Source organism: Trachemys scripta, chromosome 3, assembly GCF_013100865.1.
Source record: "Trachemys scripta elegans isolate TJP31775 chromosome 3, CAS_Tse_1.0, whole genome shotgun sequence".
Classification (NCBI taxonomy): Eukaryota; Metazoa; Chordata; order Testudines; family Emydidae; genus Trachemys; species Trachemys scripta.
This window is the reverse complement of record NC_048300.1, coordinates 164,051,124-164,073,397: the sequence shown is the minus strand read 5'-3', so window position 1 is coordinate 164,073,397 and position 22,274 is coordinate 164,051,124. Positions and strand designations below refer to the sequence as shown.

Here is a 22,274-nt window from a genome sequence, read left to right as displayed (position 1 = left end):
GAACGTAGTGTGGAGACAAATCTTAGATTTAAGACTTCTAAACAAGTTCGTAAAGTCTCAGAAGTTCAGGATGGTGACTCTGGCACCTATAATTCTTTCACTGAAAAGGGGGGCATTGTTTTTTGGTCCTCAGCCTACAAGATGCCTTCTTCCATGTAACATACACCCTTTGCACAGGAAATATCTATGATGCACTATAGGTCAGGATCATTTCATAAGAACATAATTAAATGAATTCTTTGCATCTGTCTTCATGGCTGAGGATGTGAAGGATATTCCCAAACTCGAGCCATTATTTTTAGGTGACAAATCTGTGGTGTCATTAGAGAAGGTTTTGGAATAAATTGATAAACTAAACTGTAAGAACTCACCAGGACCAGATGGTATTCATCCAAGAGTCCTGAAGTGTGAAATTGCAGAACTACTAACTGTGGTATGTTTCAGAGTGGTAGCAGTGTTAGTCTGTATCAGCAAAAACAACGAGGTGTCCTTGTGGCACCTTAGAGACTAACAAATTTATTTGGGCATAAGCTTTTGTGGGCTAAAACCCACTTCATCAGATGCATGGAGTGGAAAATACAGTATGTAACCTACCATTTAAATCAGCTTCTGTACCAGATGACTGGAGAATAGCTAATGTAACACTAATTTTAAAAAAAGGCTCCAGAGGTGATTCCAGCAATTGCAGGCCAGTAAGCCTAACTTTAGTACCAGGCAAACTTGTTGAAACTATAGTAAAGAATAGAATTATCAGATACATAGATGAACACAATTTGTTGGGGGGAAGAGTTAACATGTTTTTTGTAAAGAGAAACCATGCCTCACCAATCTGCTATAATTCTTTAAAGCATGTGGGCAAGGGTGATCCAGTGGATATAATGTACTTAGATTTTCAAAAAGCCTTTGACAAGGTCCCTCCTCAAAGGCTCTTAAGCAAAGCAAGCTGTCATGGGATAAGAGGGAAGGTCCTTTCATGGATCAGTAACTAGTTAAAAGATAGTAAACAAAGGGTAGGAATAAATGGTCACTTTTCAGAATGGAGAGAGGTAAATAGTGGTCTTTCACAGGGGTCTGTACTGGACCAGTACTGTTCAACATATTCAGAAATGATCTGGAAAAAGGGGTAAACAGTGAGATGGCAAAGTCTGTAGATGATACAAAACTACTCAAGATAGTTAAGTCGAAAGCAGACTGCAGAGTTACAAATGGATCTCACAAAACTGGGTGACTGGGCAACAAAATGGCAATTCAATGTTGATAAATGCAAAGTAATATTGGAAAACATAATCCCAATTATACATATAAAATGATGGGGACAAAATTAACTGTTGCCACTCAAGAAAGAGATCTTGGAGTCATTCTGGATAGTTCTCTGAAAACAGTGACAGTCAAAAGAGCTAACAGAATGTTGGGAATCATTAGGAAAGGGCTAGATAATAAGACAGAAAATATCATATTGCCTCTCTATAAATCCATAGTATGCCCACATCTTGAATAGTGCATGCAGATGTGGTCGCCCCATCTAAAAAAAGATATATATTGGAAAAGGTTCAGAAAAGAGCAACAAAAATGATTAGGGGTATGGAACATCTTCCATACGAGGAGGGGATCAGTTGATGATTACGTGCTCTGTTCATTCATTCATTTCCTCTGAAGTACCTGGCATTGGCCACTGTCGGAAGACAGGATACTGGGCTAAATGGACCATTGATATAACTCAGTATGGCCGTTCTTATGTTCTTATGTTGGAGCTCTGGGCTGTCAGGAAGGCCTGCCTCTATTTCCTACCTCTCATTGGGGCAAATAAATCAGGGTTGTGATGGACAATGTGTCCTGCATGTTTTATATCAACAAGCAGGGAGGAGCAAGAGTCCCCACTGTGCACCAAAGCCATGAAGCTATGGAACCCGGTGCATATCTCATCAGATCCAAATTTTGGTCTACCTGCCAAGTGTTCAGAACAGCCAATGTTCTCAGCAGACACTTCTCTTAGGACTATGAATGGGTACTAGACCCTCAAGGCCTCCACAGCATATTCCAAAGATGGGGTCTGCTGAAGTGGATTACTTCACCATCTTCAGAAACAAGAAGTGCCATTTCTTCTGCTCAAGAGGGGTCTGGACCTCCACTCTTTGAGGGATGCCTTTCTTCTTTGCTGGAAGAAGGGTCCGCTCTGCGCATTTTCTCCAACTCTGCTGATACCAAGGTCTTGTCTATACTAATGTTTTAAGTTGATCTAAGTGATGCTAGTAAAGTTATGTAAATTACATAACTTAAGTTGACATAACTTATAGTGACTTAAAGTGTGTCTACATCCTGCTATGTCTATGGGAGACACTCTCCTGTTGACATAGCTTCCGCCTCTCATTGAGATGGAGTACTGAAGTCGATGGGAGAGCACTCTCCCATCAACTTAGTGCATCTTCACCAGATCCGCTAAATTGACACTTCTGCATTGATGGCAGTGGCGCTGACTTAGTGTGATAGTGAAGACAAGCTCTCAGTGCGATGAACAAAATTAGATGGCATGGTTCCTTGCTGATTCATGGGGCTAGAATCCTCCTGATCTGATGAAGTGCAACAGGTGTTACTGAATGGTAGGAAGAAGTCAACCTGTACTGCTTATCTGCAGAAATGGAAGAGAATCTCCCATTGGTGCTGTCATTGCTACTTCCCGCCTGGATCTGTGCCTCTTTCAGTCATCCTGGATTATCTCCTGGATCTGAAGATATCAGGGTTATCAATTAGTTCAGTAAAGGTCCATTTGGCTGCAATATCAGCCTTTCATCTGACTATAGAAGAGTTTTCTATATTTGCTCATCCGGTATCATCTAGATTTATTAAGGATTTAGGAAATCTCTACCTTCAGCCTAGAGACCCCATTCTGACTTGGGACCTCAACCAGGTACTCAATTACCTTTATTAAACATCCATTTGGACCTATGGCAACCTGTTCTTTACTCCCTTTATCTATGAAGACGGCCTTTCTAGTAGCCATCATGTCATTGCGTAGAGTTGGGAAGATTGGTGCCTTGATGGCAAATTCCCTGCTTGATGGTAGTCTTTAAGGATAAGGTTTCTTTACACTCACGTCCTAAATTCTTACCTAAGTTTCTCTTGAAGTTCCACCTTTAACCCATCTATTCATATACCAGTGTTTCTCCTGAAGCCACATAACTCTCTTCGGGAGTCTTGTTTTCATACCTGGATATTAGAAGGGCAGCACTGGCCTTCTTCTTGGATAGGACCAAGCAATTTTGAAGGTCATCCAGGCTGTTCCTCTCCTTCATGGATAGATCCAAAGGATCCACAATTTCTGCTCAGAGACTATTGAGATGGATATCTGGATGTATTGCTACTTGTTATAAGACCGCAGGAGTTCATCCTCCTGAAAAGGTGATAGCACATTCTATCAAGTCACATGCAGCATCCATAGTATTGCTTAAGAATGCATCTGTGTCTGAGATATGTAGGCCGCTATGTGGGCTTAAGTACATTCAGTTTCAAAGCACTATGCTTTTATCCATGCCATCAGATCCTATTCAGCAGTAGGTACTGCAGTTGTATCTTCAGTTCTGGACTTAGTTCCAAAGCTCCCTTCTCCCTCTGGGGAAACTGCTCAGATGTTGCTTAAAGTGGAGCACCCATAGGGACACTACTCAAAGAAGAAGAGGTTACTTACCTCATTCAGTAACTGCAGTTCATTGAGATGTGTGTCCCTAAGGGTGCTCCACCACCCACCCTTCCTTCCCTTCTGTTTCTGACTGTTCTCTGTGGAGATGTTCAAGTGGAGAAGGAACTGAGGGCAGTTCAGCTGTGCATCCCTATATAGCCTCAGTGTCAGGCACGAGGAGGCACAGGCTGCATGCATGGGCTAAATGGGCACTGCTAGCAGAAAAATCTCCCATCAAGGGCTTGAGAGGCAAATGTGCACCTGAAGTGGAGCATCCATAAAGACGCACATCTCGAACTGTAGTTACTATACAGGGTGAGTAACTTCTTATATGATTTTGTGTGTGTATGTACGAAAAACAGAACTGCCCCCAAGTTTCCCAACAGGCCTTCCTTGCTTGGTGTAATAGAAATTTAATGAGAAGGGCTGTTGTCCATGGTGGGAAGTCAATAGCTCTCTCCTTTGAATGGAGTGGATCTCTGATGGTCTCCAGCCCTGTCCATCCTCCAGCTCTGGATACAGAAGAGGCCTGCCAGGCTCATCTGGCAGTCAGTCCTCACAGAAGCAGGGGAGTGTTGGGGTTCCGTCTCGCCATCATGAAACTGGGGGCTCTAGATCAGTCTCAAGCACCAGCGCATAATTTGTAAAGAAAGAGGTGGCCGGGCTCAAAATAGCATCCTCCACACAACGTGACCTTGCATGCACCGTACACGCAAGGTCACATCTTCCACCACTGAGTGAACAGGGGCCAGAGCTGAGCCCCAGCAAGCCCCTGTAGAAAATATGGTCTGTCAAGACCTCTGGCTGTGAGAGACAAAATGGCATCTTCTTTTCTGCAGAAAGAGTAACTCCTGGGCTACTTCACCTCCCGTAGCTGTAATCCAACTCCCTGCAGCCAGCTCTTTCTCTAAAGAAACATTGTCCCTATCTGGACTTAGCTCACAAGTCAGGGCAGTCCAAGCCATCTGTAGTTATCTGGGGCCTATCCATTGGGCTCCTTGCTCAGCTCCGAGAGAAATGTGTTTTGTGTGTCTGAAGCACAATTGGGGCAAACAGTCATATGGTAAGTCTACTCTTTGAGCTGGGGGTGTAATTCCCAGCTCAAGGAGACATGCCTGCATTAGCTTGCTAAAAATAGAGTGTAACCATGGCAGCAGGAGCAACTACCCTCAGTACAATCCAATGAAAGACACTCAATTGGTAGGTCCCAGGCCATTTAGGGCATTATAAGTCAAAACAAACATCTTAGGGTCAACAATTCAGTAATGAATCAACTTAGTGCAGCCGTACCCTAATATGTACATGTTCCATTTCCAATGTGCACACATGCAAGTTGCAGTTTGCTTGCACAAAATCATGCCTTGAAAAGTCTGGCCCTAAATTAAGGATATGTTATATGATGAGTTTAAAGAAACAAAAGGCTTCTGTGGGAGGCCTGATGCTATGAGGAAGCTAGAAGATCAAACCCTGAATCAGTGAAGAAGTCATCTCTGCTGTCTGAAATCAGAGAGAAATGGAATGGATCATGGAGAAGTAAAATTTTAAATTCACAGATTTTATTAACAATTTTTAAAAGAAACCAAAAATGTACAAAGTGAAAGTGCAATCAAGTTATAAAAAGCAGTTACAACAGAAGGGTGGAACATGATCCTAATATGAGGATATATACACATAAATATGTGCATACAGGATAAATGACACTTCTAAAGGGACAATAGGGAATCATAGAATCATAGAAATGTAGGGCTGGAAGGGACCTTGAGAAGTCATTTAATATAACCATCTGTGCTGAGGCAGGACCAAGTAAACCTAGCCCATCCCTGGCAGGTGTTTGTACAACTTGTTTTTAAAAACCTCCAATGACAGGTGTCAGGTTAGTCACACAGAAACAGAGGCATGATGGATGCTAGAAACAACAGCTTTATTGTAAAAAGAATGTATACTGTCTCTAGCTCTCGATAAAGTTGTCCTGCAGTATTCTCCACATACCACCACCTAGTGACTAAACATAATGCAGTTAAAACTTTCCATCACCTCTTTTCTTTTCTGCATTTTAACAATTTTTAAAACTATACAATTGTTTTTTACATCTCAACACATGTCCATCTGTTAATCATCCCTAAATCATACTGTTTTTTCAACTCTATGGCCAGAACAGATAACAACTTAGTGAGTAGGCTGTTTTTTTATTTGCAAGGGCTCTCTCAGGCGGGTTTGGAGTAGGTGAATCTTCTCCTGGTTCTTCACCTGCAGTTTGTAGAGTTGATTGTTCATTCTCTGGAAAAAACTGAAGATGTTGATGGTTCCTTTTGAACTCTCCGCCGTCTGTCTCAATAGTGTATAATCAGGTGATGAAGTCTTTTTTCTTTACAACAGCAGGAGTTCTCCATCCTTTGCTTCCATCCAGTTCTGACACAAACATGGTTACCAGGTTCCAGATCAGGCAGTTATCTGAGTGATAGAGGCTATAGAAGTGTTCATAAGATCTTTTTGCTTTTTGATCCGATTTGGCTACACTTCTTAGGTCTGGCCACTTTGGGGCTGGATTTTTTTCCAGGGTTAGAACAGTAGTCCTGACTTGCCTTCCCATTAGAGGTTGGGCTGGGGTATAGTGTTGATCTGTAGCTCAGAAGAACAAGGAATGGATCTTCCTGGTTCAATATTTTCTTGGCTGTCTGAACAGCCCTATCAGCCCCACCATTTGCCTGAAGGTAATGTGAGCTGCTAGGGATGTGTTCAAAATCATATTTTGTGTGGAATGACTTAAATTTGGCTGTGGTGAATTGTGATCCATTGTCCACCAATAGTTGTTCTGCAATAGCACAATGGATGAATGTACTCTTTAATTTCTTGATAACACTGTTACATGTTGCATCTTTCAGATATATTGTTTCAATATATCTAGAAAAATAATCCACTACAACTTGGTAATGGTGTCCTCTGAATTTGTATAAATCTTCTGCTAGCCTCTTCCAGGGTCTGTCTGGTAGAAGTATTATTAGAGGTGCTTTGCATTGTGTTGGTCTGTTAGTTCTGCAATGTTTGCATGAAAATACTTTATTCTTCACATCCTTGCTGATTTCAGGCCACTACACTGACTGACTGGCCCATTCACAGCATTTAGTTAATCTTTGATGTCCTTCATGGATGTGATTTAGAATTTCTCCTCTCAAAGATGGCAATGTGATCACCTTTAACCATTAGTCCATTGGACTCACTTAATTGTCTTCATACAACAAAATAGTCTTGTGCCATGAATACTTAAGCCATCCTGTCTGAATATAACTAACAACTTATTTGAATTTGCTTATATGCCCAGGTTGCTTTTTGTAGCAGGTATAGTCACCCACCTCACACTGGGCTGTAAGCTTCCAATTAACAGTCTTTCCACAAATATCCAGTTTCACCCACCACGCTGGCTATGTGTCATTACACGTGCTTAAACCCAGAAAAAATGGCTCTTGATTCTTGGTGGTCACTTCCCATACTGCCTTTGTGAGGCAGAAAGCTGCAAAATGTCCAATTTTTGTGCTACGGCATTTGGCTCCTTTATCTGAGCAATCACCTCTTAGACTGTGATCTCTCCCACATCTTGTGCATCTAATCTGAAAAGTGTTATGTTTTACCTGGGGCTTACCCCGCACTGCCTTTGAGGATTATTGCGATTGCTTTTTGCAGCTGTGCTCTATGTCCTGTTGTTATTCTGTTTGCAAGTCACTTCCTCTAGGTTTCTTTCTGGCAGTCACTGGTCTCTGTTTTGATTTTTAATGATCTCAGATTGTCTTGCCATTTTTATTGCTGTTTGAAGGGTTAAATCTCTCTTCATTTGCAGTTTATCTGCAGTCCCTTGTCTAAAATGCCAATCAGTATTCTGCTCTTCCTTTTTGTCTTCAAAATCACAGTTTTCTGCCCTGTCGGGCAAGTCTCTTATGAAAGATTCCACAGATTCACCAGGAATTTGGACACGCTGGTAGAAAAACGCTTAGTTATAAACCACATTATGCTGAGGTATAAATTACTCATCAAACGTAGCCAGCACCACAGTGTAACTGTTCTCGTGGTTTTCCTCTCCAAAGGCAAAGGACTTAAAGATATATTCAGCTTCCCTGCCAATGGCATAGACTAGGGAAGTAACCTGCATCTTCCTGCAATTACTTGTGATGCAAAACCATGGAAACTGCTCTTTCCAAACAAGCCACTCTGATGGCCTGTGGAAACTGAAGCTCTTTGGGGTGTGAAACTTTGGCATTTTGATGAAATTCTGCAGTTTTTATTGTTTTTCTTCTGACACCATGTCAGGTTAATCACACAGACACAAAGGCAAAATGGATGCTAGCAACCACCACAGCTTTATTGTAAAAAGAATGTAGACTGTCTCTAGCACTCAGTAAAGGTGTGCTGCAGTATTCTTCATACAGCCAGTGATAAAATATTATACTGCAATCTCACTTGGTAACCTATGCCAGTACTTAACTATTCTTATAGTTAGAAAATTTCTTCTAATATCTAACCTTAATCTCCCTTGCTGCAGATTAAGATGATTACTTCTTGTCCTGCCTTCAGTGGACATGGATCATCATCCTTTTTATAACAGCCCTTACTGTATTCGAACACTGTTATCATATAAATGGTTTTAAAGGTGACCACTGTAGTTCAGTAAACCAGAGCAGCCCCAAATACACAAGAGTGACTATTTGGGATATTTACATGCACCCTAGGTATCAGCACTCTGACTGATTCTCAATATTTACATATTAAACAAATCTTCAATATTGATGGGTGTTGAGGTCAAAGTCGTGACATTTAGACATTATGTTCTCTCTCAAGTGCTGCAGTTTACTTAATTATTGCTTAAGAAAATAGTCACTTTTAAAAACTGCTCTTTTATTTTGATAATGTATAAGGCCTAATCCTGCAAATACTTACTCAGATATCCATAAGAATAGTTCCATTGATATCAAAGTTACTCACATGCATTAATGTTTACAGGATTTGGCCCATAGTTGGGGAGTCCTCTGACATGGGAAGGATGTGGTACCCCAACCATTGTTTTTGAAATGTACAGCGGTTCTGATTACATTTAGTAAGCCACTCCTACATTGTGAATTGTTTTAATAAATCCTATGGTCTTGAATAATTTAATTGGAGTTCAAGAAAACAATTGTGCACACACGCGTCCACACACACACATAATTACCTTTCTGGGTCTTGAGTGTGTGTAATTGGGAATCTGAAGTCAGGGTGGAGGAGCAGGAAGTATATCTGTGGAAGAGGCTGTTTTTTTTTTAGTAAATTGGTGGATGTCTGAAGCAGTTCAGTGGCCTGAAATGTTAGAAATAACTTCATTGGAGTGCGATTTGTGGGCAGAATGAAAGGGAGACAGTCAAAGGTGCATTATATTTGAAATGAACCACATGACGATACAATGTCTCATATAGGTCTTCCATTTATTGTACTGATCTCATCACCAGATATATAGTGTATAGACAGACATATATATTATATAAACATATTGAACATAAATTTCTATGTCTTATACATGTAAACTATACTGCATATAAAGACATATTTAGTGTTATTATTTAACCATTAGACAGAGCCTAGATGACTGGAGAGTCTATAATATTAGTTGCTTTCACAGTGAATTTAAACATCTCCAGTAATGTTCTTGGGAGGCCTGCAGCTGAAGTAGTTTGCTCAGCTCTTCCAATGGTGCGTATGTAGAAACTTAAAAGGATGTTTTTAAATGTATCATTGTCTGAACATCATGTTAGACTAATGGCTTGTCAGGAGTCTGCTGCAGGCAAGCCTGCAATGACAGTCCAAATTACCATCTTCAGACCATGTTACCCTCAGGCTATTATTGAATCACAATCACTGGTAAGATGGTGGAAAGGTTGTGTCAAAAACAAGGAAAGTTAGAAATATACTTTATGTATCTGTATTTTCAGTCTTCACAAGTCTAAATGTATGTATATTAGCCACAGCTTGATTAGTGAAGCTAAAGTTAAATCTCAAAACGAACCCCTAAACAAGTGTGATCCTTATATATGTTGTGGATTCCTCCTCTCCCTCTCCCCAGAAGACCCATAGAATCATAAAAATGTAGGGCTGTAAAGCACTTTGAAAAGGCATCTAGCCCAGTCCCCTGCACTGAGGCAGGACCAAGGATACCTAGGCCATCCCTGACAGGTGTTTGTCTAACCTGTTCTTAAAAACTTCCAATGACTGGGATTCCACAACATTCTTGGAAGCCTATTCCAGCACTTAACACTATCCTTATGTTTAGAAAGCTTTTCCTAATATCTAACCTAAATCTCCTTTGCTGCAGATTAAACTGATTACTTTTTGTCCTACTTTCAGTGGACATGGAGAATAATTGATTACCATCCTCTTTATAACAACCCTTACCATATTTGAAAACTGTTATCCAATCTCCCCCCTCAATCTTCTTTTCTCAAGACGAAACATGGCCAGTTATTTTAACCTTTCCTCAGAAGTCAGGTTTTCTAAAACTTTTATTATATTTGTTGCTCTCCTCCATACTCTCTCCAATTTGTCCATATCTTTCTTAAAGTGTGGTGCCAAGAACTGGACATAGTACTGCAAGTGAGGCCTCACCAGTGATGAGTAATGGGACAATCACCTTCCTCGTCTCACGTACAATTCTCCAGTTAATACAATCCAGAATTACTTTAGCCTTTTTAGCAACTTCACCACGTTGTTGAACCAATGGAACAGATTGCCTAGGGAGGTTGTGGAAGCCGTCTGTCTCGGATAGTTTAGACACAACAAATCCTGCATCTTGGCAGCGGGTTAGACTAGATGATCCTTGCTGTCCCTCCCAACCTATGAGTCTATGATTGTATATTCCATTTTTGATCCACTATACACCACAGATCCTTTTCTGCAGTATTACTGCCTGCTAGATATTCACCATATTGTAGTTAGGCACCTGATTTTTCATTCGTAAGTGTAGTACTGTGTTCTTGTTGAATTCAGATTGATCCTCTAATTTGTCAGTGTCATTTTGAATTCTAATTTCAGCCTTCAAAGTGCTTTAAACCTCTCCCAGCTTTGTGTTATCTGCAAATTTTATAAGCATACTCTCCTCTCTATTATTGGAGTCATTAATGAAAATATTGAACCAGACCCCTGCAGGACCCCACTAGATATGTCCTCCCAGTCTGACAGTGAATCACTGATAATTACTCTTTGAGTACAATCTTTCAACCAGTTACAGTAATTTCATTTAGACCACTTTTTTTTGTTTGCTTATGAGAGTGTCATGTGGGACTGTGTGAAAACCCTTACTAAAATCAAGATATATCACATTTACAGCTTCCCCTCATCCAGTAGGCCAATATCATGTCAAATAAGGAAATTAGGTTGGTTTGGTATGATTTGTTCATGACAAATCTACCCTGGTTATTCATTATGTAACCCTACTATTCTTTAGGTGCTTACAAATTGATTGCTTAATAATTTGTTCCAGTATCTTTCCAGATATTGAAGTTAGGCTGTCTAGTCTATAATTCCCCAGATCATCTTTCCCCCATCCTCTTTTAAAGATAGGTACTACATTTGTCCTTCTCCAGTGATCTGGGACCTCAGCCATCCTCTGTGAGTTCTCAAAGATAATCACTAACGGTTCTAAGATTGTTTCAGCTAGTTCCTTAAGCACACTAGGGTGGATTTCATCAGGCCCTGCTGACTTGAATATGTCTAATGCAGGGGTCGGCAACCTTTGGCACGTGGCCCATTAAGTAATCCGCTGGCGGGCCGTGAGACATTTTGTTTACATTGACTGTCTGCAGGCACAGCTCCCAGCAGCTCCCAGTGGCTGCGGTTCACCGTTCCTGTGGGCCGCAGGGACATGCTGGCTGTCGCTTCCTGCAGCTCCCATTGGCTGGGAATGGCGAACCGCGGCCACTGGGAGCTGCAGGGGGCCATGCTTGCGGACGGTCAATGTAAACAAAATGTCTCACGGCCCGCCGGTGGATTACCCTGAAGAGCCATGTGCTGAAGGTTGCCGACCCCTGGTCTAATGTATATAAATATTTTAGCTTGCAGTCTTTCCCCTTTGTTGCTAATATTAATTGTGTTAAATATCTGGTCACATTTTACCTTTTTAGTGAAAACTGATGCAAAATAGGCATTAAACTCCTCAGCTTTCTTGATGTCCATTGTTGGCTCTGCTGTCATGCTGAGTAGAAGACCTACTCTTTCCTTTGTCTTTCTCTTGCTCCTAATGTATAATAAGTGTGGTAACAATCAGCATGCTCAAATAAACCTTCTATTTGACTGATGCCTAAAATGACTTTTCTTTTCCTTAGACTTTGAATCTGAGCTGTTCTGTATTTGGAAATCCTGATCCTGAAGTGGTATGGCTTTGGAATGACAAGAAATTTGAAGTTAATGAACATTATTTAGTTTCAATGGAGCATGGAAACGTTGCCAGCTTTACAATCAAGGGAGTGTCCTCAGAGGACTCAGGCAAATATAGCATCAATGTCAAGAACAAGTATGGTGGGGAAACAGTGGATGTTACTGTAAGTGTGTACAAACATGGTGAAGAGATGCCTGAAATTAAACCTGCCCAGGTTGCTAAACCACGGATAATACCACCACCAGCACAAGCCACAGCACCTCCAGAAAAAGCAAAAACAACCTCCACAGCTGAGAAATCCAGTAGGAAATAAAGTTTGAAAGCCAAGCATGTTTGACGGACAAAACCATATAGATGAGCTGTAGTTGAAGTGTTGCTGCAAATAGATAACTGGCAGTGTCCAAGGAGATGAGCTTTTAAAGGCATGCATTAGCGAGACAGTTGTGCAACAGTATTGTACATTTGTGCAGTTATATCTTTATGAAAAAATGCAATATGGCACGATTTACAAATAGCAACAGGCCCAATACCTGCCATTGGATTTAATTATCAATGGCAGTTTCTATAAAGTTACAGTGATATAAAAGAATCACTTCCCCAACAACAGAAGTAGCATGCTGTAGTTAAATATGCATTCAGAGCTGCACCTACTCATTACTCACATGTGGAGTCTTTTTGACTTTGAAGGTACTCCTCATCTGAGTAAGGCAAACTGAGATGGCCACTGTAGTCTGTATTTAGTAGCATTGTTATTCTGTACTGAAAACTGATCTTTGGTAGTGTTCTACAGATGATCACAGTGGACTTGTTAAAACATAAGTTACATGGTTGTATTTTGTTTTTTTCTTGCTTTGTGCTGATAAAACTTAAAGTCACCTTGTGCATCTCACTGCACCAAATCACACCTAACTAATTTGGTTTACTCTCTTTCATTGTTTAATTATGGCTTATTGCACAATTTCACAGCTGGCAGCATGCAGACAATGGATTTTCAATAAAGAAAATAAATTATGGTTAATCACAGTCACTGTGTGGCATTTACAACATTACATTTGCTCTTTATGGTATAGGTCAAGATGCAAATTTAAACTGGAAAAACAAGATGTATACAATTCTGCAGCTTTCTAGGGTTAGTATGGTCAGATCCTGCTTCTGCTAAAACCAATGGTAAAACTCCATGTCGTCTGGGAGCAGGAGCTGAATATTAGACCGTGATTCTGCAGACACTTAAGCATGCACTTATCTTGAAGCTTGTGAGTAGTCCCACTGAATCAATTTCAATGGGACTACTCATGTGCCCAAAATTAAGTATGCACTTGAATGTTGGCAGGATTGGGGTTCTAGGGCCAGATTATCTACACAATTACAGCCCCGTTGTCTACTCAGGCTCTAATCTGTCCGTAAATGCCTAGCAGAGAATTCCCCTCTTGGAGGGTAACTTCCTGTTTACACAAGTATGGTGGATCCAGACCCTGCACCTGTGGCCTCCGCTCCCCTGGAGTAGGGTAAGTATCGGGGAGGGAGGAGAGGAGAGGCACGGTGCAATGTAACTATGTGATTCAAATTCTTCATTGGGTAGGCTCCTATGGCAGTGGCGCAACTCAGCAAAGCCAGTTACAGCCGTAAGTCATGTTGGGGTCACAGCTGGCACCTGAGAATCAGGGAGCCATAACCAGCTGCCTCATGGCCACCTCCGACATCAAGTAGTGCTCAGGTGCTGGAGCAGATTGAACTTTTAGTGTGTTCCACACAACTGGAAGTCTGAGGGTGGACACAGAAATCATGGCCCAAGTCCACAAAAACAACAAGGAGTCTGGTGGCACCTTAAAGACTAACAGATTTATTTGGGCATAAGCTTTCGTGAGTAAAAACCTCACTTCTTCGGATGCATAGAGTGAAAGCTTTCACTCTATGCATCCGAAGAAGTGAGGTTTTTACTCACGAAAGCTTATGCCCAAATAAATCTGTTAGTCTTTAAGGTGCCACCAGACTCCTTGTTGTTTTTGTGGACTTGGGCCATGATTTCTGTGTCCACCCTCAGACTTCCAGTTGTGTGGAACACACTAAAAGTTCAATCTGCTCCAGCACCTGAGCACTACTTGATGTCGGAGGTGGCCATGAGGCAGCTGGTTATGGCTCCCTGATTCTCAGGTGCCAGCTGTGACCCCAACATGACTTACGGCTGTAACTGGCTTTGCTGAGTTGCGCCACTGCCATAGGAGCCTACCCANTCTACAAAAACAACAAGGAGTCTGGTGGCACCTTAAAGACTAACAGATTTATTTGGGCATAAGCTTTCGTGAGTAAAAACCTCACTTCTTCGGATGCATAGAGTGAAAGCTTTCACTCTATGCATCCGAAGAAGTGAGGTTTTTACTCACGAAAGCTTATGCCCAAATAAATCTGTTAGTCTTTAAGGTGCCACCAGACTCCTTGTTGTTTTTGTAGATACAGACTAACACGGCTACCCCCTGATACTCAAGTCCACAAAGATATTTAGCCTCCTAGCTCCTATTGAAATCAACAGGAGTTAGATGCCTAAATACCTTTGAGGATCTGGTCTTATAAATCTAATCCTGCTTCTCTTCCTCATATAAGTAGTAGACCTCTATAGCAGTGGGACTACTAGTATGACTAAGGCAAGCAGGATTTGATTTGATATCATAGTACCATTTGGACAGCTTTATGATTAAATGGAAAACTGATTGACAACTACATTCTCTTTTAAACCTGGCTACTTTTCCACAGTACCAATTAATGAAGTATGGAGATCTTGAAGAAAAAATCTGCTCTTGAAACCATTATAAACTGTGAGTAACCAGTGTAAAAATAAGTATAGATGCTCTGGGAATTAAATATTTGTAATAGTATGTGTATTAAAATATATGTAATTATTTTTGAACCATTTCATAAGAACATAAGAATGGCCGTACTGAGTCAGACCAAAGGTCCATCCAGCCCAGTATCCTATCTACCGACAGTGGCCAATGCCAGGTGCCCCAGAGGGAGTGAACCTAACAGGTAATGATCAAGTGATCTCTTTCCTGCCATCCATCACCACCCTTTGACAAACAGAGGTTAGGGACACCATTCCTTACCCATCCTGGCTAATAGCCATTAATGGACTTAACCTCCATGAATTTATCCAGTTCTCTTTTAAACCCTGTTATAGTCCTAGCCTTCACAACCTCCTCAGGCAAGGAGTTCCGCAAGTTGACTGTGCGCTGTGTGAAGAAGAACTTCCTTTTATTTGTTTTAAACCTGCTGCCCATTAATTTCATTTGGTAGCCCCTAGTTCTTATATTATGGGAATGAGTAAATAACTGTTCATTTAACAAACTGCTCTTTTTGGAGCAGTGTATCCTTATGGTTATGAAATGGAGAGGTGAAACGTATGTATGTAGAAAAATGTTAGACAATGGTGAGAAATGGCTATTCCTGTGTGAATCAGTCCTGTATTTATGGACTCAACATACTAGTCATTAACTGGGATGACCTAAGAGGAAAAAGCTGCATTTAAAATGAAATCATTTGATCTGGGGGGTTTATAGAAGACAAAAGCGAAGCAAGGATTTATCACTAAAATACCTGCCACAGTAAGAAAATGAAATGTTTTATTTGAATTTGACATCACAAGGACGAGATTAACCCTCTTAATAAAATAAAATAACCCAGTTTTTCAATTATTATTCCAATTTAGTATTTAAGACCTTTTCACAAAACATCAGAGCCAGTCTCCACAGCATACAAAGTGAGCATCAGCAAGAATTTAATATTATTCTTATCTCCTTCTACAGTACACAGGTTAAATGTAGCTGAGACTATCAAATTATTGCATGTTATGGCAGCTTTTCAGAGGTATCCTTGGGCACAGCAGACAAGGTTAGACTCATCTCAGTTGTACCTTTTAGCTGGCCCTTTTAGTTAAGCAAGCTTCAGTTATTTCCTTTCAGGCAGAGGGAAATAATTTATTATGACAGTTAATCTTCTGCTGAAGTACAGAAATTATCATTCACTGAAATATTATATTCAAAAGACGAAAGATTTCTTATAAGATGTTTCATCTTTTTCAATGTGGTTATGCCTGTTTTCTTTGTACACAGTGATCTCATTTTAAAACCAGTAGTACGAAAATCAGGTGAGCACTCCGTTAAAAGAGACTTTTCAAAGCAGACTTGCACTGAATTGTACACAGGGATTTTAAGGTGTAATTGGTATTAGAGGGGCAGATAGGGTAGCTTAGTAATCAAGTCAAATTGAATTCATGATTAGGTATGTTAGCATTTGCATGTACCCTTTATAAGCTTAATTTCCCTTTTAGTTTAATTGAAATACATTTTAGGATGAGGTGAGACAAAACTCTATATTTACTGGGCCAGATTCTCAGCTGGCACAAATCAGTCGAAGTTAATGAAGTGATACCAGTTTACACAGTTGAGGATCTGCCATGTAATTTTTACAAAGCCAGGGTCCCATTAAAGTTAGACATACCTCCTAGAAAGACTTTTATTACAATGGGGGCTTGTCTACACTACAAAATTAAGTTCACTTTATCTAATTTGACCACGAGCCCCCGAATTAATAACGTCAATTGTGCATAGCCACACCGTGCTCATTGTCTCGATGGAGTGCGTCCTCACTAGCAGCGCCTACATTGATGGACAAAGCAGCGCATCGTGGGTAGCTATCCCAAAGTTCAACTTGCCACAGTGTGCTTTGGGAAGTTTGTGCAATGCCTCATGGGACCGGAACATTGCGTCGGCCTCCCATGATGAACTATGCTCCCACCCTCACATCAGTGGCAAACAACTCAGTGGTTTTTGCACCTTAAACCATAACTCCAGAAGCATGGAGCCTGCTCAGCTATGCACTCTTGCTGTGAGCATCTCAAACACCTTGCGCCTTCTCCTGAAGTATTTCCAGAGCCGAAGTAGGGTCCGCCATGCAGAACATAGTGATGTCCTGCAAGCAACCCTCGTGCAAGCTATTGAAAAAACAATTCACAGTTACTGATGGTAGTCACAGAGCAGCTGCACTCTGTTGAGTGCCGTTTCTGGTCCCATGAAACAAGCACTGACTGGGGGGAACCGCATCGTTTTGCAGGTATGGGATGATGAGCAGTGACTGCAGAACTTTTGAATGCAGAAGGCCATCTTCCAGGAACTTTGTGCAGAGCTTTTCCCTGCCCTGCAGTTCAGCAACACAAAAATGAAACCTGCTCTGAGAGGGGATAAGCGAGTGGTGATAGCTATTTGGAAGCTTGCAATGCTAGACAGTTACTGGTCAGTGAGGAATCCATTTGGAGTAGGTAAACCAACCAGGGGAGCTGCCGTGTTCCAAGTGTGCAGGACCATTAATTGACTTCTACTACGAAGAGTAGTGAGTCTGGGAAATGTGCAGGATATAGTGGATGGTTTTGCCACGATGGGGTTCTCTAATTGCGGTGGGGTGATAGATGGCACGCATATCCCCTCTTGGCACCAGACCACCTTGCCAAAGAGTACATAAACCAAAAGGGATACTTCTCAATGGTGTTGCAAATGCTGGTGGATCACAGGGGGCGTTTCACCAACATCAACGTAGAATGGTCGGGAAAGGTTCATGACTCGCGCATCTTTAGGAACTCGGATCTGTTCAAAAAGCTGCAATCTGGGACTTCCTTGCCAGACCACAAAATTAACATTGACGATGTTGAGATGCCTATAGTTATCCTGGGGGACCCAGCCTACCCCTTGCTCCCATGGCTCATGAAGCCATACACCAGCCATCTGGACAGCAGTAAGGAACAGTTCAACTATAGGCTCAGCAAGTGCAGAATGGTGGTTGAATATGCCTTTGGTCACTTGAAAGGGAACTGGAGAAGTCTACTAACAAGGTTGGACTTTAGGGAGGACAACATTGCCATGGTTATAGCTGCCTGCTGTGTGCTCCATAATATCTGTGGAAAAAAAGGGGGAAAATTCTCTGCAGGGGTGGGCAGTTGAGACAGATCACGTGGCAGCCATTTTTGAGCAGTCAGACACCGGGACAATAAGAAGAGCATATCAAGGGGCACTGCATATCCGTGAGGCTTTGAAAAGCTGTTTCAGTAATGAGTCACAGTAATGTGAGCTGCTTGTCTGCATTGTGCTTTCCCAAACCTTCACCTGGCTTGTATCACTGTCCCTGTAAAGCCAGCCCCCTTGCCAAGCCCACTGCTTCTACTCAATAAAGAACATTTATTTCTCCAAAAGAGGGAGAGCAGAAGAAAAGGTAATCTTGGGGAAAAGGGGTTGTAAAGTTGGAATGGGAGAAACATTTTCAGCTGTGTAACACAGTACCTCTCATTACAGTCCATCAAAGGTCTGTGAATGGGCGCCTTCTGTTTCTTGTACCTTGCCCCCCCGAGTTAAGTGAAAGGGATAATGGACTTTTCACCCACGCCTCATGGAACACTTGGGGGAGGGTGATTCTGTGCCAGGTGATGCTGGCTGGCTGTCCATCAGGGTCTGCAGAGGGACTTTACTCTCCTGCTTTTGTTCCTGCAGTTCAACCAGATGCCGCAACATGTCTGCTTGTTCCCTCATAATCCGAAGCATCTCATCCTGTGCCGCATTGGAAACTTTCCTGCTCTCCATGTCCATGTCTAACTTCTCAGACAGTGAAATCCTCCATGCTCTCAGCTCTGCATCAGTTGTCCCAGAGGCGTTCATTATCTCAGTGAACATAGAATCATATGTTCATGTTCGGCATGCATCCGAAGAAGTGGGTATCCACCCATGAAAGCTCATGCTCCTATACGTCTGTTAGTCTATAAGGTGCCACAGGACTCTTTGCTGCTTTTATACAATCATAGAATCATAAATATTACGGTTGAAAGAGACCTCAGGAGGTCATCTAGTCCAACCCTCTGCTCAAAGTAGGGCCAATGCCAACTAAATCATCCCAGCCAGGGCTTTGTTAAGTCGGACCTTGAAAACCTCTAAGGATGGAGATTCCACTACCTCCCTAGGTAACCCATTCCAGTGCTTCACCATCCTCCTAGTGAAATAGTGTTTCTAATATCCAACCTAGGTCTCCCCCACTGCAACTTGAGACCATTGCTTCTTGTTCTGTCATCCGTCACCACTGAGAACAGCCTAGCTCCATCCTGTTTGGAACCTCCCCTCAGGTAGTTGAAGGCTGCTATCAAATCCCCCCTCACTCTTCTCTTCTGCAGACTAAATAACCCCAGTTCCCTCAGCCTCTCCTCGTAAGTCATGTGCCCCAGCCCCCTAATAATTTTCGTTGCCCTCCGCTGGATTCTCTCCAATTTGTCCACATCCCTTCTGTAGTGGGGGGACCAAAACTGGACACAATACGCCAGGTGTGGCCTCACCAGTGCCAAATAGAGGAAAATAATCACTTCCCTCGATCTCCTGGCAATGCTTCTACTAATACAGCCCAATATGCTCTTGGCCTTCTTGGCAATAAGGGCACACTGCTGACTCATATCCAGCTTCTCGTTTACTGTAATCCCCAAGTCCTTTTCTACAGAACTGCTGCTTAGCCAGTTGGTCCCCAGCTTGTAGCACTGCATGGGATTCTTCCTTCCTAAGTGCAGTATTCTGCACTTGTCCTTGTTGAACCTCATCAGATTTCTTTTGGCCCAATCCTCCAATTTGCCTAGGTCACTCTGGATCCTATCCTTACCCTCCAGCGCATATACCTCTCCCCCCAGCATGCAATTCATCCCATCATCCAGGTCATTAATAAAGATGTAGAACAAAACCAGCCCCAGGACCAACCCCTGGGGCACTCCGCTTGATACTGGCTGCCAACTAGACATCAAGCCGTTGATCTCTACCCATTGAATCCGACAATCTAGCCAGCTTTCTATCCACCTTATAGCCCATTCATCCATTCCATACTTCTTTAACTTGCTGGCAAAAATACTGTGGGAGACCGTATCAAAAGCTTTGCTAAAGTGAAGGTATATCACATCCATCGCTTTCCCCACATCCGCAGAGCCAGTTATCTCATCATAGAAGGCAATACAGTTGGTCAGGCATGACTTGCCCTTGGTGAATCTATGTTGACTGTTCCTGATCACTTTCCTCTCCTCCAAGTGCTTCAAAATGGATTCCTTGAGGGCCTGCTCCATGATTTTGCGAGGGAATGAAGTGAGGCTGACTGGTTTGTAGTTCCCTGGGTTCTCTTTCTTCCCTTTTTTAAAGATGGGCGCTATATTTGCCTTTTTCCAATCGTCCAGGACCTCCACCGATCACCATGAGTTTTCAAAGATAATGGCCAATGGCTCTGTAGTCACATCAGCCAACTCCCTCAGCACCTTTGGATGCATTAGATCTGGACCCAAGGACTTGTGCATGTCCAGCTTTTCTAAATAGTTCTTAATCTGTTCTTTCACCACTGAGGGCTGCTCACCTCCTCCCCATACTGTGTTGCCCAGTGCAGCAGTCTGGGAGCTCACCTTGTCTGTGAAGACTGAGGCAAAAAAAAGCATTGAATACTTGAGCTTTTTCCACATCATGTCACTAGGTTGCCTCCCCCATTCAATAAGTGTCACCATCTCCCAGCAAACCTAGTTTAAAGCCCTCCTCACTATGTTAGCAAGCCTGCCTGTGAAGATGCTCTTCCCTCTCTCCACTAGGTGGATCCCATCTCTTCCTAGCAATCCTTCTTCCTGGAACAACATCCCCTGGTCGAAGAATCCAAAGCCCTCTCTCCAACACCACCATCAGCTGTGCTCAAGCTGGCAAGCTCCCAGTACTGATCAAACAGGAAATGGGAATTCAAAAGTTCCTGGGGCTTTAGCAGGGGAGGGGCTGTTTCCTGTGTACCTGGCTGCAGTGCAGCAGAGTTGAGAATGATCTCCAGAGCGGTCACAGATGAGCATTGTGGGACACCACCTGGAGGTCATTTAAGTCAAATAACACAACGCTGCATCTTCACTACCTCGCAGTCAGCCAATGAAAATCGAACTAAGTGCTACGCCTCTCGCAAAGGTGGATTACAGAAGTCGACATCAGAAGCAACTTAGGTCGATGTAAAGGACCCAGTAGTTTCGACCTAACTCTGTAGTGTAGACCAAGCCTGATTTTCTGTCATTTTATGTTGTGCAGGTTTCATGTTGTGCTTTTCTAGGCAATCATACCATAATGAAGCATAGCTGGCTTTTCACAGGAGGTAGATAAGATGTCAGCCAGTTGTGCTGATGGGCCTGAAGTTGCTGCTGGATCTGTCATGTTGGCAGACTGTTTCAAGACTGGCAGGGCTGCCTTTCCTCTGTGCACCTGCTTCCTTGGAATCATCTTTGATTTGTATGCTGTTTACTTGCTTGAATACAAGTTCTATGAAAAGTCCTCTCAAGATCAATTTACAGGTATTTTTTTGGGGAAAAGATTTTTTTTAATGGCTGTATTTGCCTTTAGTGTAACACTTTCCCCAACCAATAGGATTCATCTGCTCACATATGGAGAAAGAGTTTCTAAGATAATAGCACTCTAAGTGCTATTAATCCACAGATTGTTTTTAAAGAAAACTTTTGAAAAATAACAAAACCCTTCTTTCCCACTTTGCAGAAGGAGAATTAATCCTCTAGGTGGCACCAAAAGAATAAGATAAAAATGAACAGGTCTTAAAAAAATTCCGCCAACTCTAGCATATCCATCTTTTTGATGCAAACACATCACTTACGGAATGGGAGATTATTAAAAGCATTATGCTTATGCCTGTGACAAGGACAGGTCCAGCAAATTCTATTTCCAGGAAATAGCAGATGATTTTGCAGGCAATAATGCTGCCTCTTAATCTTTGCATGATACACTTTAGGAGGAATAAAACATTCCTTGCAAGGTATTACAAGATTCTTCTGACATTAAGTGTTTCTTATGATATGAAACATATAGAACATGTGATGCACCTGAACAGTGTAGTTTGAAGAGGAAGTTTAAATTAATACTTATCAAACCTAGCAGTCTCAGCAGGTTTTCAAAGTACTGTCTCAAAGCTCTGAACATTTTGCACAGAGGACCAAGTCCTGCTGTTTTTATTCAGTTCTTACCCAGACAAGACTCCTTTTGAAATTAATGTGAGTTTGCAGGAGTGAAGACTGCAGGATCTGGCTCTAAGCACTGACATTGCAAGATGCAGTGATGTCAAGATCTGTAACAAACTACTAGTGGTATATATTAATATTTCATTCCTCCTTGGAATGTGCAGTGGCTCAGTGCC

General features: G+C 42.0%; 1 protein-coding gene across 6 annotated transcripts in view; it reads left to right on the top strand.

The window, feature by feature from the left end:
* Window positions 1–22,274, top strand: part of MYOM2 (myomesin 2) — a 188,017-nt gene that overhangs the window by 110,093 nt on the left and 55,650 nt on the right. For 3 of the 6 annotated variants that reach the window (XM_034766371.1, XM_034766372.1, XM_034766370.1), the window contains exon 38: window positions 12,010–12,225. In XM_034766371.1, the coding sequence (XP_034622262.1) occupies window positions 12,010–12,225 (216 nt within the window). Of the gene's footprint in view, window positions 1–12,009; window positions 13,086–14,810; window positions 14,942–22,274 lie in introns of those variants that run through there. The other 3 variants (XM_034766369.1, XM_034766368.1, XM_034766374.1) reach the window with 2 other exon arrangements.